At 40.2% G+C, this 15,849-nt stretch overlaps 1 protein-coding gene across 10 annotated transcripts in view; it reads right to left on the reverse strand.

Moving 5' to 3' along the window:
- Positions 1–15,849, reverse strand: part of Psd3 (pleckstrin and Sec7 domain containing 3) — a 475,055-nt gene that overhangs the window by 17,898 nt on the left and 441,308 nt on the right. For all 10 annotated transcript variants that reach the window (XM_060381869.1, XM_060381868.1, XM_060381871.1 and 7 more), the window contains one exon: positions 13,196–13,339. In XM_060381869.1, coding sequence (XP_060237852.1) covers positions 13,196–13,339 — 144 coding nt within the window. The remainder of the gene's footprint in view (positions 1–13,195; positions 13,340–15,849) is intronic.

The following is a 15,849-nucleotide window of genomic DNA, read 5'->3' on the forward strand; positions in this document are numbered from 1 at the left end:
GTAGAATACCGCAACCTGAAGACTTCAAGTAAACTCATCCACCCCATAACTCTTAGAAAGTCTTTGCTCTTCATTCAAGTTAACCAATTTCTTTAAATATTTCTTCCATGCAACCAACATGAATCTGAATCCTTCATGACCAATGTTATCTTATCCCCTACTTGTAGTTTATGCCTTCAAGATGTATTAGAAATCTGTAGAATTGTCAGAATTCTGTTTAATTTTTTAGAGCTAAACTCCTGTTAGCATAAATAAATTCTATCTCTTATTAACACCTCTAAAGATCCCGCCTTCCCTACAGAGTCTCTGGAGAGACAGGGAGCATCCTGGGCAGCGGTAACTGTCCCCTACCTACTGGTCCTCCTGCGGTAGTCTAGGAGCACCCTCTTTATATGGAGAAGGGGAGGCTTGGTAAGGAGAGAGACTGCTGCCTCTACATTGCTGCTGCTGCCACTCATTACTTTTACTCAGTCTGCAATAGTATCTACTTGCTCACTTTTAAAAATTCAGCTCAAATTTCTTAATTTTAAAGCCTGAAAAACTTACTTAAAAGTACTAAATATGTTTTCCTGAGAGGAAGCTCAAACTATGACTGTCAGGTTCCAACCCACAAATGGCAACCAAATGCATATGGCTATGTCCATTCTCAGTGGTAACTAACACCAGCTCTCCTTGGTGACAGTTTTTACCATAAGTTGGTATAAAATTAACCAAAGGTAAGAAATTCACCCTGATTGGATTGACTGGATTACTGGAATTCAAGAGTTTGCTGTTTAGCAAAGTGAAACAAGTTGTCTCTTGAACCTCAGGTATATAAAATTAAGCTTCTACTTGTCCACGATATAAAGATCCGAGCCAGAGAAATACTGCCATCTCTGTGAATGTTTCCTTTACCTCCGTAAGACAAACACTTTGGCTTTTTAAAAAACCCAATATTTTATTCATTCATGTTCATCATCTTTTGGTTTGTATTTTGATTTTGCTTCTTCCATGGGAATTAACTGAGATTATCCTCAAAAGCATGTTCTTGCTCTCGGAGTTTGTGTGTATGTGTACATATGTGTGCATGTATGCATGTTCATGCAATGGGCACATGTGCATGTGGCTATACATGTACACAAGCTGGAGTTTGAGTTGAATTTCTTCCTCAGTATGCTCAATCTTATTTTGGAGACAGGGCTTCTAGCTGTACCCAGAGCTCCCTGATGTAACAATACTGGCTGGCCAGTGAGCTCTAGTGAGCTGCCTGTTTCTACTCCCCAGTTGCTGGAGTTGCAGATGCTTACTGCTGCACCTGGCTTTTATGTAGGTGCTGGGAATCCAAACTCATGTCTGCACATTTGCTTTGAGAGAACTCTGACGACTATGTTATCTCCCTAGCCACAGTTCCCAGAGTCCTTCACTACAGCTTGTCTGTCACAACTACACCGTACACAAGTCATTAGTGTTAGTCATGATGAAGAACATCAGCCTTTCCAGACATTCCTCAAAACAACTTGAGCAAGCTTTTATAGTACTCTGGCCTAAACTATCTTCCCCATTGCCCGCCCACTACATATACCCTTATTTTATTACTCCCTTTGAACTTGAAACATTCTATATTTTGAATATAGGTTGTTTTCTCAAAATCTTGTGTTGAAATTACATTCCAGTTATTACATATTAAGAGGTAGGGCCAAGTAGGACTTTAAAGAGGTGATGAAGAGTCTGCCCGCATGAATGGATCAAATGGTAAATGGGCTGTCTCACCATCACATGTTATCAAAGTTAGTCTGGCTAAATCTTTTGCACACATGATGCATATTATCTCACAATGCCCTATGCCTGACAGAGAATCTGCCAGCAAAGTGGTCCAGATATAGTCCTCAACTATAAACCACAGCTATGAGTGAAAATGAATCTCTTTTATTAACTTACTCAGACTGTGTGATATTATTAGCAACAGAAACTAAGACATGTTAAGTATATCATACAGTAGTTGTGTACTCTGCATGGATGTTGGTTGATCTTCATCGTCAACCTGACTGGATCCAGAATCAAACAAGACATATGTAAGAGTGTAAAAGGCACTCTCTGGAAGGATTGACATGAACAAGGTTCTTCAGACCTAAGAAGGTTCAAGGGAAATGCTGTTGTCCTTTGACTGCTTGGCTTTGCCTCTTGTTTGTTATGTTATCCAACCTGTTGTTGCTATCACTTCTGCTCCCATCAAAACCCAGTCTTCACCAACTTCATATGTGGACTGAATACTAGTAGTTCTTAAGAAATCCTTCAGGTCTGCAGCACCACACTGGGACTTCTGATGTGTCTAGCCTAAGGTATCCAGACACTACTGGGTTCTTACTCTCTCCATCTTGAAGCCATTGTTGGATTACCCAGACCATGTAAGCCAGTCTAATAAATCCCCATTTGCTACTTAACCATTGTAATGGTTTTAGTATGCTAGAGCAGTGGTTCTCAACCTGTGGTTCATGCCTCCTTTGAGGGGGGTTGAACAACCCTTTCTGTTGGCCACCTAAGACCATCAGAAAACAAATATTTATATTATGATTCACAATAGAAAATTATAGTTATGAAGTAGTAACAGAAATAATGTTATGGTTGGGGTCAACATAAAATGAGGAACTATATTAAGGGGTCACAGCATCAGGAAGGCAGAGAACCACTGCTCTAGAGAATCCTGGTAATGAGGTGTGGCATATTTCATTCAAAGTGATCTCTTTCAGGTCCAACTATGTAACAAATGGTATCATTTTCTTCCTTTATTAAAGTTGAATAAAATGTAACAGGGCAAAGGTTCCCCCATCTTATCTAAGCTGGAGCTATCTTTGGTTTAACCTGAAAGTGACCTCCTTTTTCTGACCCAATCATGAAAAGTCCCATGGGAAAGTACTCAACCCTGTTCTAGAAACTTGGGTTCAAAATGCCCCAGCTAACAGCATGCTTTTGGCTTCTTTTAAACTTGTTTTGTTCTACTTTTCCCTGCAGCTGCCGACCAGGATAGAGTTTTTGCGTTCTTTGCCTTTAAAAGCTCCCTGTAAATGCATTTAAGGTTGCTCTGTGGGAAGTGTTACTCTCTAGGCAGTCACTGCCTTAACAGACTCTCAATTCAGACTGTGGTTGTGATGAACAGCCTTTGAGTCTTTACCCCTTAACAAAAATAAGATTATTTTTACTCAATCATGAATACATCACAACTGCATTTTCACCTGTCCGTTGGTAGACACAAGTTGTTCCTGTGTCTTGGCTACTAAAGGCAATGTTCCAATCAAACACAAATGTAGGTATGTCTCTGAGAGAAAGCAACTCCCTCTACTTGGACATATACCCAGGTCAAATAATGATTCTATTCATAATTCCCTACTTCAGTGGCATCAATTTATATTCAGTGGATCAGGGTTCCATCTTCTTTCTTTGTTCAACAAAACGTACTACTTTTTGATCTGCTCAGAATAGCCACCCTAAGCTGAACTTCCCTGACAGCAGGTAGTGGTGGGACAACTATGGATGTCTGAGGCAATAGCTCCTTAGGTCCTTCCTATAAAGTATAGCTTCCTTAGGTATCACTTCCTAGGTCCTTCCTGTAAGGCTTCTGTCTGTCTGTCTGTCTGTTTTCTTTAGCTGCATGTTGACTTGCTTGCCTGTTAGCCCCTACTGAATACACGCTCTACACACAGGATTTTTTTGTTTATTGTTTAGTTCTGTAGCTTATTTCCTTTGTTGGGCAGAAACTTTTAGATGGACACAGTTCCATTTGTTGCGTTTTGCTTTTGTTGTCTGTGGTTTTAGTGACACACTGAAAAAATATTATTGTCAAAATATTATTGTTTTGGGAGCATTTTAGCTATTCTTTGCTCTCTGAGTTTTTGCGGTCAGGTTCTACTCTTTAATTTTTTGACTGGCCTAGAACTCAGTACATAAAGCAGGGCAGCACTGAATTCATAGAGATCTTCCTGCCTCAACATCCTAAATGCTGATGTTAAAGGTGAACCTCACCTTGTCTGGCCTTATGTCCTGTTTTTAAACCTTTAGTTTATCTGTAATTTATTTTTGCAAACAATATCGGGTAAGAATTCAATTTTAGTTTTCATGTACATGGATTTCTAGTTTTCAAAGCACTGTTTATGAAAGAGACTGTCATTTCCCTATTATGTATTCTTGGCATCTTTGTTGAAGATTATTTAATCTTATTGTATTAATTAGGGCTCTCTAGAACAGAGAATGAATATGTATGTGTGTATATTTGTATGTATGTATTTAAGGAGAATTTATGAGACCGTTTATAGGCTATGGTTCAGTTGTTCAACAATGGCTGTGTACTAATGGGTGATCCAAGAATTCAGCAAGTCATTCAGTCCATGAGGCTGGATGAGTCAGCTTGTCTTCAGTACATGCCAGAAACTGCAATTGGTCTCTGCTACCAATGAAGGAATGGAGAGAGTGAGCAACCAGGCAAGTAGCCTAAGCATCTTTTTTACATGTCCTTTACATAGGCTGCCGGAAGGAGGTGTGCTCCAGATTCAAGGTGGATCTCCCTACCTCAAAAGATCTGCATTAAAAGTGGATTTTCCCATTGAGACTGAGCTGCCTATGGGCTACATCTGAGCAGGGGGCTCTAGGTCCTCTTCACTCACGGTCCTTCATTGATCTCTGCAGGGACCCCTGGGCCTAGGTTTTTTGGCTCTTTGGTCTCTTTGTGGAGCTTCTGTCCCCTACAGGTCTTTTATCCCTCCCTTCTTCCATAAGATTCCCTGCGCTCTGCCCAAGATTTGGCTATGAGTCTCAGCATCTGCTTTGATATCCTGCTGGGTGGATTCTTTCAGAGGCCCTCTGTGGTAGGCTCCTGTCCTGCTCCTTGTCTTCTCCCACTTCCGATGTCTATATTGTTTACCCTTATGAATGTGGATTAAGCATCTTCCTTAGGGTCCTCCTTATTGTTTAGCTTGTTTAGGACTATAGATTTTAGTATGTTTATCCTATATTATATGGCTAATATCCACTTATAAGTGAATATATACCCTGTGTGTCTTTCTGCTTCTGGGATACCTCGTTCAGGATGATCACAGTGTGTTCCCTAGTAAGGTGAACAGGGTCAGTCTCTGACATGAACTCAGCGGCTGGCTCTTTGATCATCTCCCCTTGTGGGGGGGAGGTGCAGATTTACCAGGCCACAGAGGAAGATGATGCAGCCAGTCCTGATGAGACCACATAGGCTAGGGTCAGATAACAGGAGAGGAGGACCTCCCCTATCAGTGGACTAGGGGAGGGCCATAGGGGAGAAGAGGGAGGGAAGGTAGGAATGGGAGGAGATGAGAAAGGGGGGGGGGGATACGGCTGGGATACAATGTGAATAAATTATAATAAATAATAAATTAAAAATGAAAAAAAAGGCAGATCTTTCCACTTCAAATGATTTAATTAAGAAAAAAAAAATTCCTCACAGGTGTACCCAGCTGCTTTCGATTTAGTTAGCTCCAGACATAGTCAAGTTGACAGCCAAGAGTAGCCCTCATACTTTTATTCAGAAATTTATTTCTGGGATCTTTTCTGTTCCACTGAATCACTCCCCCAGAACTTGTTTTTAATACACACATCAATTTAAGTTTTTTTTTTTGTCTGTTTGTATTCATGTGCTGAGGATTAAACCCAAGACCTTATGCACACCAGGTAAGCACTGTACAGCTGAGCTATCCCTCAGCTATCAAACTATACAGTTTTGATTAGCTTAGTACAGAACTTTTGCTTTTTGAGAAGGGGTCTTGTTACACTGCCTTCAGCTGGTCTTGACTCTCTTGCTTACATCATTCTCCAGATACTCTGGAACTATAGGCAGATGACTCCCAGTCTGTGCTAATTATACCTTTTTTTAAAACAAACAAACAAACAAACATCTCTGAGAACATTTACCCTGTTCCTTAGAATGGTCTTTTAAGCAAATGGAATGTGACTGTCATCAGAGAAGACACTCAGGCACATATGCACAGCTGATCAAGAAAGGACTTAGGGTCTGAGTCACTTCAAGTAAATGACTGAATGCTTAGTCTGCCTTCTAAAACGACGTTCAAAGAACCAGTTGCTAGGCTTTGCTTCCCTGTGCCTGCAACTGTAATCATTTAAAGATCAAATTTCAGGACTCCGTAGTCCTTTCCACCTGTGAAATACAATATGAGATTCCAAATAACAAAGAACCCTGTTTCTATTATTACCTGAAATGAGCATCTAGACATTGCTGATATCTCTATCCTTGAACATAATTTAAGACAGCATTCCACTAAAAATAATTTTATTTCCAGGAATTGTTGGTTCCTTAGATCCAAACATATGACATCATGTCTATGATGCTGTCTATAAAAGAGGTGGCATTTAGTTCCAGGCTAGGAATGGAAAGGTAGTCAGTTATAGAGCTCCCGATGTGAAAATTACTAATGCAGTGTTGGGAAATGAAAAATGAACTATATGAGTAAGTAATCAGAATTTTATCAAAAGAAAATATGCCACAAACCCACTTAAGAACTATGAAACAAAATGCTGACAGTTTGATGGAAGCTTAGCAAATTCTAATTGATACTGTGTGGCCTTCAGACACTAGCATTTTTGGTTTGCTCAATGACCATACACAATGTATTCTTGTTCTTAAACATACCACTGTGTGAAGAAATAAAGTCATTTTAATTGACAAGAAAAATAAAAATTCAGAAAGGATGCATCTTTAAGAATGCCCCAGATTTTTTATGTTTAAAATATTCTCTCTTAAAATATTTTTATGTCTTGCTACAGTAGACATTTGTTGTTTGTAAAACTGATTTCTTTAGGCATGTGGCCTTTGTGGGTCCTCTGTGTGTTACACCATGAGCATATGCTACTCTGGGTCAGAATTCAGGAATTCTGAATTCAGGGGCTCAGCTGAACTCCAGCCCACTAAGTCAAAGGAGCTTCTAACTGCCTGGTTCCAGTCAGGAGGGAATCTGACACTCTTTTATGATAAATAAAAATGTGCATACACATATCCCAGCAGTATCCTCCTCGTAAGCACAAAACAATATATTTTAATCATTTTTGTGCCACTCTAATAGAATACCCAGGAGTATTGGGTCTTGGGTTTATTAATAATATTTAATTTATTATTTATTATCTTTTTAAAAACAATTTAATCTTTATTTTATTTTGTTCAAAAAATTATTACTATTATTTACAATTTATTCACTTTGTATCCAGCTGTAGCCCCAACCCCATCTTCTCCTGTTCCCACCCTCCCACCCTCTTCAATTCCCATGCTCCTGCTCTAGTCCACTGATAGGGGACTTCCTCCTCCCCTACTATCTGACCTAGCCTATCAGGTCTCATCAGGATTGTCTAGATCCTCTTTCTCTGTGGCCTACTAAGGCCACCTTACCAGGGGGAGATGATCAAAGAGCCAGCCACTGAGTTCATGTCAGAGATAGCCCCTGTTCCCCTTACTAGGCAACCCACTTGGAGACTGAGCTGCCATGGGCTACATCTTTCAAGTGACAACCAACAGTCCACTTTAAGCTTCCAAAATTCATGTTTTTCTCATAATGTAAAATATAGTCTCTTTATCCCAGTTTGCAAGCTACTTATGTGGGATATGTTCTGACAAGCCCGTAACATATTTAAAGTAAGTCAAATATGTGTTCAAAAAAACTAACCCAGCAAATACCACAGCTCAACAGCACAGGTCTTAAGTCTAGATTCTCATCTAAATTAGATACTGGGGTGTGGAGTTCAAGGCATAATTTATCTTAATGAAGATATATCTCCATATGATCCTAGTGTGATCATCACTAGGCTTCAATCAAAGTAAACAAATGACCAAGTATTCTCTTTCCAAGATGTAGAAACACATGAAAAATGGTGTGTTGTGCTCCCAAATAAGTCCAAAACTCAACAGGGAAAACATTATTAAATCTTAAAGCAGGAGAAGTCTTTTTCAACTTCATATCCTGTCTCCTGGCCTAAGGATGAAGGCCCCTGGCTGGCAGGATTCAGTCTCAAAGCTTTGTTGGGCTTAGTCTAGGCATCAACCCCATCTGGAAGCTGGAATCTAATGCCTGCAGTTTTCCTAGGCTGGCATTTGCATACCAGTAGCTTTATAGTTGTGGGGTCCTGAGGGCTTCCTTCTGAAGCATCCACAGCCATTCTCCTACATGGTGTGGGGGAATATATGCTAAGATCTTGTGGTCTCCTCTCTGCGATCTCACTAATCAGGCTTCTCCTGGACCTGTGATCTGGTGCCATCTAAGGCGACCTCAGGACTTTCCCATCATTCCAGTGATCTCTTCTATCCATGCTAGCCTCTCCAGTTAACTAGCTGCTTGGCTGTACCTGTGGTTTGTACCCCTAAGAGGTCCTTTCACACTTTTATGGGATCATGCTGTAAATTTCCTAAATCTTTTTGCTCTGCTTTCATTTGATGATAAATTTGGTCTTTAATTTCAGCCCTCTTTTATCTTATTGTATGTGATTAAAGGCAGCCAAGCCACTTCTTCAATAATTTGCTTACAAATGTCTTCTATTATCTGAATTTACCAATTTAAAATTAGCCTTCCCTAATGGCCTAGGTTACAGACAATTCTGCTTCGTGACCATTTTTCAGGCATGGCCTTGATCCTAGACTCTTTTCTCGGAGCCCTTAACACATTATCTTTATGCTTCATTCCTGATAGTATGGGCCTTTCCAGCATTTATTTCAAAACAGTGTCATCCTCTACCCACTGTGCAATTCCAAAGTCACTGCCACATTTCCAGGCATTTGTAACAGAATCGAGTTTCATTTCTCTGTAGTTACTCTTTAGTCTCTAGTTACTGTCAGTCTATGTGGTGGCAGACAGTGCCTGAGGCAGGGTAGTTTATAAAGAACAAAGAATATGAGTTGTCATGCAATAGTGTACTATAGTGCAAGAAGGAAGGCAAGAGGAGATGAGTGAGAGAGCAACAAAGAGCTGAATTCGCCTTTTAGTATCTACCACCCAACACTATTGTAGTGAAGACTAGAATTCTGACACACTCATTTCGTGTGGTACTCAAACTACATCAGGATGGTAAATTCTGAAGCCCATATTCAACAACTGAACTAATACTTCAATTCTAAAGATCTGGCTGCTGCAGTCTCAGTAACAGGGTTTAAGGACTCATACCTCTAAGCATTAGCACAGTTTGTAGAGCTATCACCTGTGATATGATGGAGCCAACAGAAAGGAAATAACTTGTTTTGCTTAGCTGAATTTACACTGCAAGCAGAGCACTGTGCCGTCATAGACAGTCTAGGAGCACTGTGTTGTACTCAGTTTTGCAGATAGTTCTACAAGCACATTTGTGTGCCTGAGGCCAATGCCACCTTTACAATCCCTCTTCAACAAATGCCTCCCAGTCCAGCAATGATTTACAGTTTATACTGACACACTTTCTCCTTCTCCCTCCTCAGCTCTAAATCAATGTACAAATTGGTTACCTATTGCCACTACCTTAAGTGTTACATGAAACACACCTTGAAATAAAAAATGTCTTCGTTTTCTAGTAGCTATTGTTTTTTAAAGAAGTAAAGCCAGATAATGAGGCTGAAGAAAGGCCAACAACAGAACTGAAGATGCTGCCTCTTCGAGCACATAAATGCTTCCCAGCACAGCTCTGCCAACTGTGCCTTGACTGGCTTGACTTTTATGACTGTTTATGCTATCTACAAACCACCTGTCTTCCCTCTAAGTCTTTATATACGTTCTAATGTTCAGAAGCTTGCATGTCAATGAAAACAGTTTAGAATAGAATGGGAACTAAATAAAGTGGATAGAAATAAGGTAATGTGTAAAGATGTGTGGTTACTGCACATGCTGATTCCCCCACACTGGAAAAAAAACTTAGTTTCCTTTATTGTGGACTAGTGATGTTTAATAACCCTGTTTCAGGGTATACTCCTTCCAAAAGCAAGCTTTCCAAGGAAATTCTAAGAAAAAAGCCACGACTTCAGGTGCTAATTCAGTCAAGAACAAAACTGTCCATTCTCCACCAAATATTAGTCAGGTAGCAAAGTACAGGCTCAGTTAATTACAGCCCATTCTCAGTGACATTTGCTGCTTTAGGTAAAAATGAACCTTTTTCTACAAGGCTAACATGCAGATATCTTTGTTTTCTACAGATTTCTTTAAGTCCTAACCCTACACATTTACTGGATTTTCTAATTACTTACTGTGAATGAGGCTTTGCAGGAATTCTTAGCAATACAGACAGCTATGAATTTGGTTTGCCATGAAGAACTGTTTTGTGTTTGAAGCATACATAACTGAAATGTATAAACATAGGAACAGTCCTGCTGTTGTCAGCAGCAATTTAATATTTGTCCAAAGCAATAGTGTTTTCTTTCTGAGGCTTGTGAAAATGACAAGAGCTGGTGTGAAATGAAAGGAGGCTTCCAAATGATGACCTGCCATGGAGTAGGTGAGCCTCAATCCTTGAGAGCTAAGAGAGCTTACCATGTGATTTATCCTGGGTGAGAATGCAGCCTGGATTAGCACCCTCCTCTTGGCACTGACCATCCGAGTGCTCTGTGGACCTGCAGGCCTTCTTGTCTCACCTGCTAATGGGATTTGCTGCCACACATGCATCTATCCCTCTATAAAGGATTAACACTAAGCTTTCTGAGTGCACTTGTCTCTCTGATGCTTCCTTTATACATTAGGATAACGTTTCAGCTGAGCATCAAGAACCTTGTAAATATTCTAGGATCTGGGGTAGAACTATAAGCAAAATAAACAAACTGGTCAATAGTTGCCTACATTCTATTCAGGACAGAAGTGAGTGATTCAAGGAACGTTGCCTATAAAGGAAAAGATGCTGTGCAAGAGCCTCTACAAGCACCCACAGGAGATCAGTTTTACGGCTAAACTCACAGCACAGTAGATTCTAAATGATCCATTACTTCAATTTTTATCAGAGTTAGTGAAAAGCAATGAATCACTTTCCCAAGAGCATTTATTCATCTCATAGAAACCATTTTTTGATGAATTTACACAGTAAGTGCCCCTTGGATTTTCCTTACCGACACAGGTTAATGCATCCTGACAGACAATTCAACACACTTGGAACATGGGGCCTGAGTCTGACCTTAACGTGGAATACAATCTTCAAATTCCATAATGATGACAATAGGATCCAATTTCTCCAAAGCCTGTCTAATTTAAATGTTCAGGCAATGGAACTGCTCTTTCTCCATGGGCTCCATTTTCAGGAAAAGGGCCCCAGAGAACAGCCACAGATTGGTCTCTGTCTGGCTACCTTCACATGGTCTTGCAAGGGCCTGCCCTCCTGGGGACAGGCTCTCCGAAAGAGTCAACGGCTCAAAGCAAGGTGATGGATGCTAGAAGCAGGGGAGTGAGGTGTTGGGAAATTTAATTAAAAAGTGTAATACACAAAACAAGTCCATGGCTTCAAGTTGCTCCAGAGGTGTGAAGAATAATGATCACTTTTTGAGAACTCACATTTCCCAAGAATAAACAAGCTTGGTCAAAAATGAGCTACTCACTTTTTCTTTTTATTAATTTTTCAAGTCTTCCGGTTAGGCTGCAGCAGTTTTTGTCAACAGCCTTTCAATCTTTACTAGAAGATGTTTTTCCTGCACAGTCCTCTGACTGGAAGAAGGACTCTTTGACCATGAAAAAGAGTAGTGTATGCCTCTGCTGTCTGTCTTAAATCCAATGTCATAATAACGACTGAGGTAGCAGTTTCTTGGACATCCCATGTAATTCAACAATCAAGTACAGGGCCCTGGCCATGTTGCATTGGGGCCCATGAAATCTATAATGAACCCAAGAGAGACTAATGTGACTGTAACATAGAGCCAGTTCATGGCAAGTTTCATGGTAGACTGACTTTGGATGGTGGGTATAGAGCAGGCTCTTTATAGGATAATTAGGCCTTATTCAAATGGACTCACAGAAATGAAAACTATAGGAAGGACATTGTGGGTAGAAGTAGCTTAATGAAGGAATGCGTATGTGGCTGGGGTGAGAAAGGGTCAGAAATATTATTACTGCATGCGGAGAGAGTTGTGGTCTAGATAGGAAAGAAAGGCAAATCCTTTCAGTGTGGGACTTTATTTAGACAGTAAATGGGAGGGTGTTTGGATGTAAGAGCTGGGAGCTGTGTAATAGGTATCACTATCAATCAGCTTGGGCCTCAGAACAAAACAAAAAAGGACATGGATGAATTAAAGGAAGGAAAGAGGCAGGAAGCAACCGCTGGTCTCACGTGAGAGATAAGGAAGCCAGGATGGCACAGAGGAGGCACCCAGGCAGAGGCTATGATAAAGAGGGTACAGGTTGGAGCATTGCAACGACTGGTCAGGATTTGCAAGCTCAGATGTTCCCAGTTTTAATCCCAAGGAGGAAATATCATACAATACGGGAATGAGGAAGAATGAAGGGCATGAAAGGGACGAGAGGTGCAGTATCAGCATACAGTTCTGACAGAAGAGTGAGTGAAGAGTAAAAAAAAATCATGGCATATACATTTTTACTTTGTTTTATAAAAACAATACTTTAGGGATTGGAAGGTGGTTGTTAAGAGGGAGAATTGGAGGATACTGGCTTTGATTTGTGGGAAACCTTAGACGAAGGGCACACTGGGGAAGGATGCTTTCAGTTTGGTTTTGAATCTGCTGCCTTTCTCACCCTCATCCTGGCGACACCACATGAATGAGCTAAGATGCAATTCATCCACTCTCTGTGCAAAACAGGGCGGTGAGAGGTGGAGCAACGTGGACCGATGGCACCTGGCAGCAAGCATGTGCAGGAAGGAGCAGACGCTGCCTCTCACCCTGCAGCTCATTTCCTCCACTGTATTTTATTTGGACCTAAACTCTGTTGGCGGAAACACAGGGTCAGAGAAAGCATCTGTCCTCCTTGGCACATGCCCTCTACTGTTGTTCTTTCTTTACCCTCATCACAGGTGCAGACTAGTCCAGCTCAGGCTGTTTGCTTCAAGTGAACAAACTGACCACCACTTTGATATTTATTTGGTGCTTAAATAAAATCACAAACGTGAGGGGCTGCCAGGGCTCCTATTACATCAAGACATTCTCAGTTGGAGCTAGGACAAGGCAAGCTCACTACCATGACTTCTATGAGGTGTTTATTTCACAGACAGATCATAAAACAAGCCTTAGTAACACCTAGGCTCACCATACCTCAAACTCCAGATAGTGATCTTTGAGCTTGTATTCATCGATATCCTTGGCTTTGACCTTCTTGTCTGGGGGATATGAGCGGTGCTCAGCCAGCTCGGTAGTGATCTGCTTCAGCTTGCTTTCATGGGATTTCAGCTGTTCCTCCTGCAGGAAATTGTTTAAGTCATTCATGTGCAGAGAATAGTCAAAGAGAAGCACAGGACGACTCTAAAAGCCTTTCTGCTTAATGACTTCAATTTACCCAAATAGTACAGTAAGCCTTTGGTCCTAAGATCTTCCAACTTTTTTAGGCCAATGTTAATATAATCCTTTCTAGGAAGGCAGCAGAGACTAATATTACTAGCCAGTCTCTTGTGGCAAAGCCATATCATTTCTGAGCCCTTCACCAGCTGTAATTGTCATGGAGTGGGACCCAATCTCTTAGGAGAAATCCAGACAAAAAAGTTACAAGTGGAACAATTAACTGCCTTTCCTGAGAGTCACATGCCATGAGTTCTCCTTTCATGCCCACTCAGCAATGCTGTTAGCTTCCCCCTGCCTATCATAATGACCATCTATTTGCATAATGTTTTCCTTTTGGGGGAAGAAATTGTGCTACAAAAATGCTTTTATGAAACCTATGTGCTGATGAAATTCTCCCCTAGAGTGGCAGAGGTTTTTAACTTCCTTCAATTTCATTGACCCAAAGCAGTCATTCAGTTAAACACAGTGTAATTACTGCCTGAACAGCATTAGTGCACACACTAGGTGCTAACATGAAATGTCAATTCTGTGTATAAGAATGTCCATTCCTGACACAATTTATATCAACTCAGTAATATACTATGTAAAAATATAGGCTGCTGAGCTATCTTATAACATATTGAAAATATTCATTCTTTTCTCTTTCTTTTCCTTCTTGCTTTTTTCTGAGACTATATCTCACAGAATAGAATCAGCTGACCTTGAAACTCATTCATTAACCTCTTTCTTCCCCCTCATGAGTGCTAGGATTAAAGACCCATAATCCATATCCAGCTGTTTAAAACATGCTTGAAACAAAAGATGTTTTAATTCTCTGGCATCCTACAATTGTGTAACTGCTTAGCATTTTGCTTTTCCATGAAAATGTATTCAAAGTCTTGAGAGATTTTACCTGAGCAGTATAAAGTAAATGGATGGTAAATGAAAAGGAATTAAAACAATCAACAAATATATTGAATGTAACAGAAACATTTTAAAATGTTATAAAATTTGTATTGCAGAATAGATGTGAATATTTAAGTCACCAGAACATTAATAACCACAAACTAAATCAAGACTATATAATATTTTATGTAAAAAGTTACACAGAAGCATGAGTCTTAGTCTTATACAGTATCTTAAGGTCCTCTAAAATAGTGACATCTCTAGAACCAAAAGAAAATAACCTGCATATTTAATGTTATCAAGTAGAAAATAATGAAAAGAAAAGTAATGTGTGCAAAAAAGGAGCACAAAGTGAAGGATAAAAATAGGATCACATTCATTTGAAGTACCAGGTCTGACAAAATACCCAAAGTCGTCCTGGAAAAGTATGGGAGCACAGAGAGATAAATATAGCTAAGATTATGGGAAACCCGTCAGCTGCTCGCTGATAATGCCTAAAGCCAATGCACACTCTTCAGGGAGCTTGGTTTACAAATTTTCAGTCATTTGTTATGTTCTGTCAAGGAGTGTAAAGACCATGTTACAAATGAATGCCTTCCTAAAATGCATATGCTAAAGCCCTAACCCACAGCTTCATCTGAAGACGGAGCCTCGTTAAAGCTGGTGAGGTCATAAGCCCCAGCGTCCTTAGGGGACACAAGAAAGCTTGACTTCTCGGTATGCATACTACCCAGCAAGGATAGGCTAGAAGGACAGCAATCATAAAGAACAGCCAGTGTATGCAGCCCAAAGGGAGATATTTCAGATTATGATACAGCTGCCATCCTGACCTGTGTCTTCAGGCTTTATGGAAAACTAAAAAAAAAAAGGAATTATTAGGTGATCCAGCCATCCATACTTTAGGTATATTCTTTTTTTTAAATTTTGGTTTTTCTAGACAGGGCTTCTCTGTGTAGTCTTGGATGTCTTGGACTTGCTTGGTAGACCAGGCTGTCTTTAAAGTGTCACAGAGATCTGCCTGCCTCTGCTTCCCTGAGTGCCAGGATTACAAGTGAGCACCACTGCACCTGCTTGAGTATATTCTTACAGGAATGAACTAATGTCAAAGAGATGCATGCACTCTCATGGTTACTGTAGCATTACTCACAATGTCTATGATATGGACATAAACTATGTGTCCAACCACAGAGACCATTACTAGTCAAAATGTGACATATATATTCAGCCTTAAAAATAAAATTCTGGGCAATACTATAACATAGACACATGGGAAACACTACATGAGTTCACTTACATGTGAAATCCAAAACCATCAAACCCCATGACACTAGATGGTGTAATAGCATCTATATAACCTGATGGTTGTGGGGACTGGACAGACGTTGGTTGATGTCAGTCAGGAAAAACAAATGAAAGAATTCTATGGTGAATCAAGACAACTATAATAACAGCATGATGAATATTTCAAAATTGCAAAAAACGGTGTAAAATGTTCTCACCGCAGAAGTGGAACATACATCAACTAG

Source organism: Meriones unguiculatus, chromosome 4 (genome assembly GCF_030254825.1).
Source record: "Meriones unguiculatus strain TT.TT164.6M chromosome 4, Bangor_MerUng_6.1, whole genome shotgun sequence".
NCBI lineage: Eukaryota > Metazoa > Chordata > Mammalia > Rodentia > Muridae > Meriones > Meriones unguiculatus.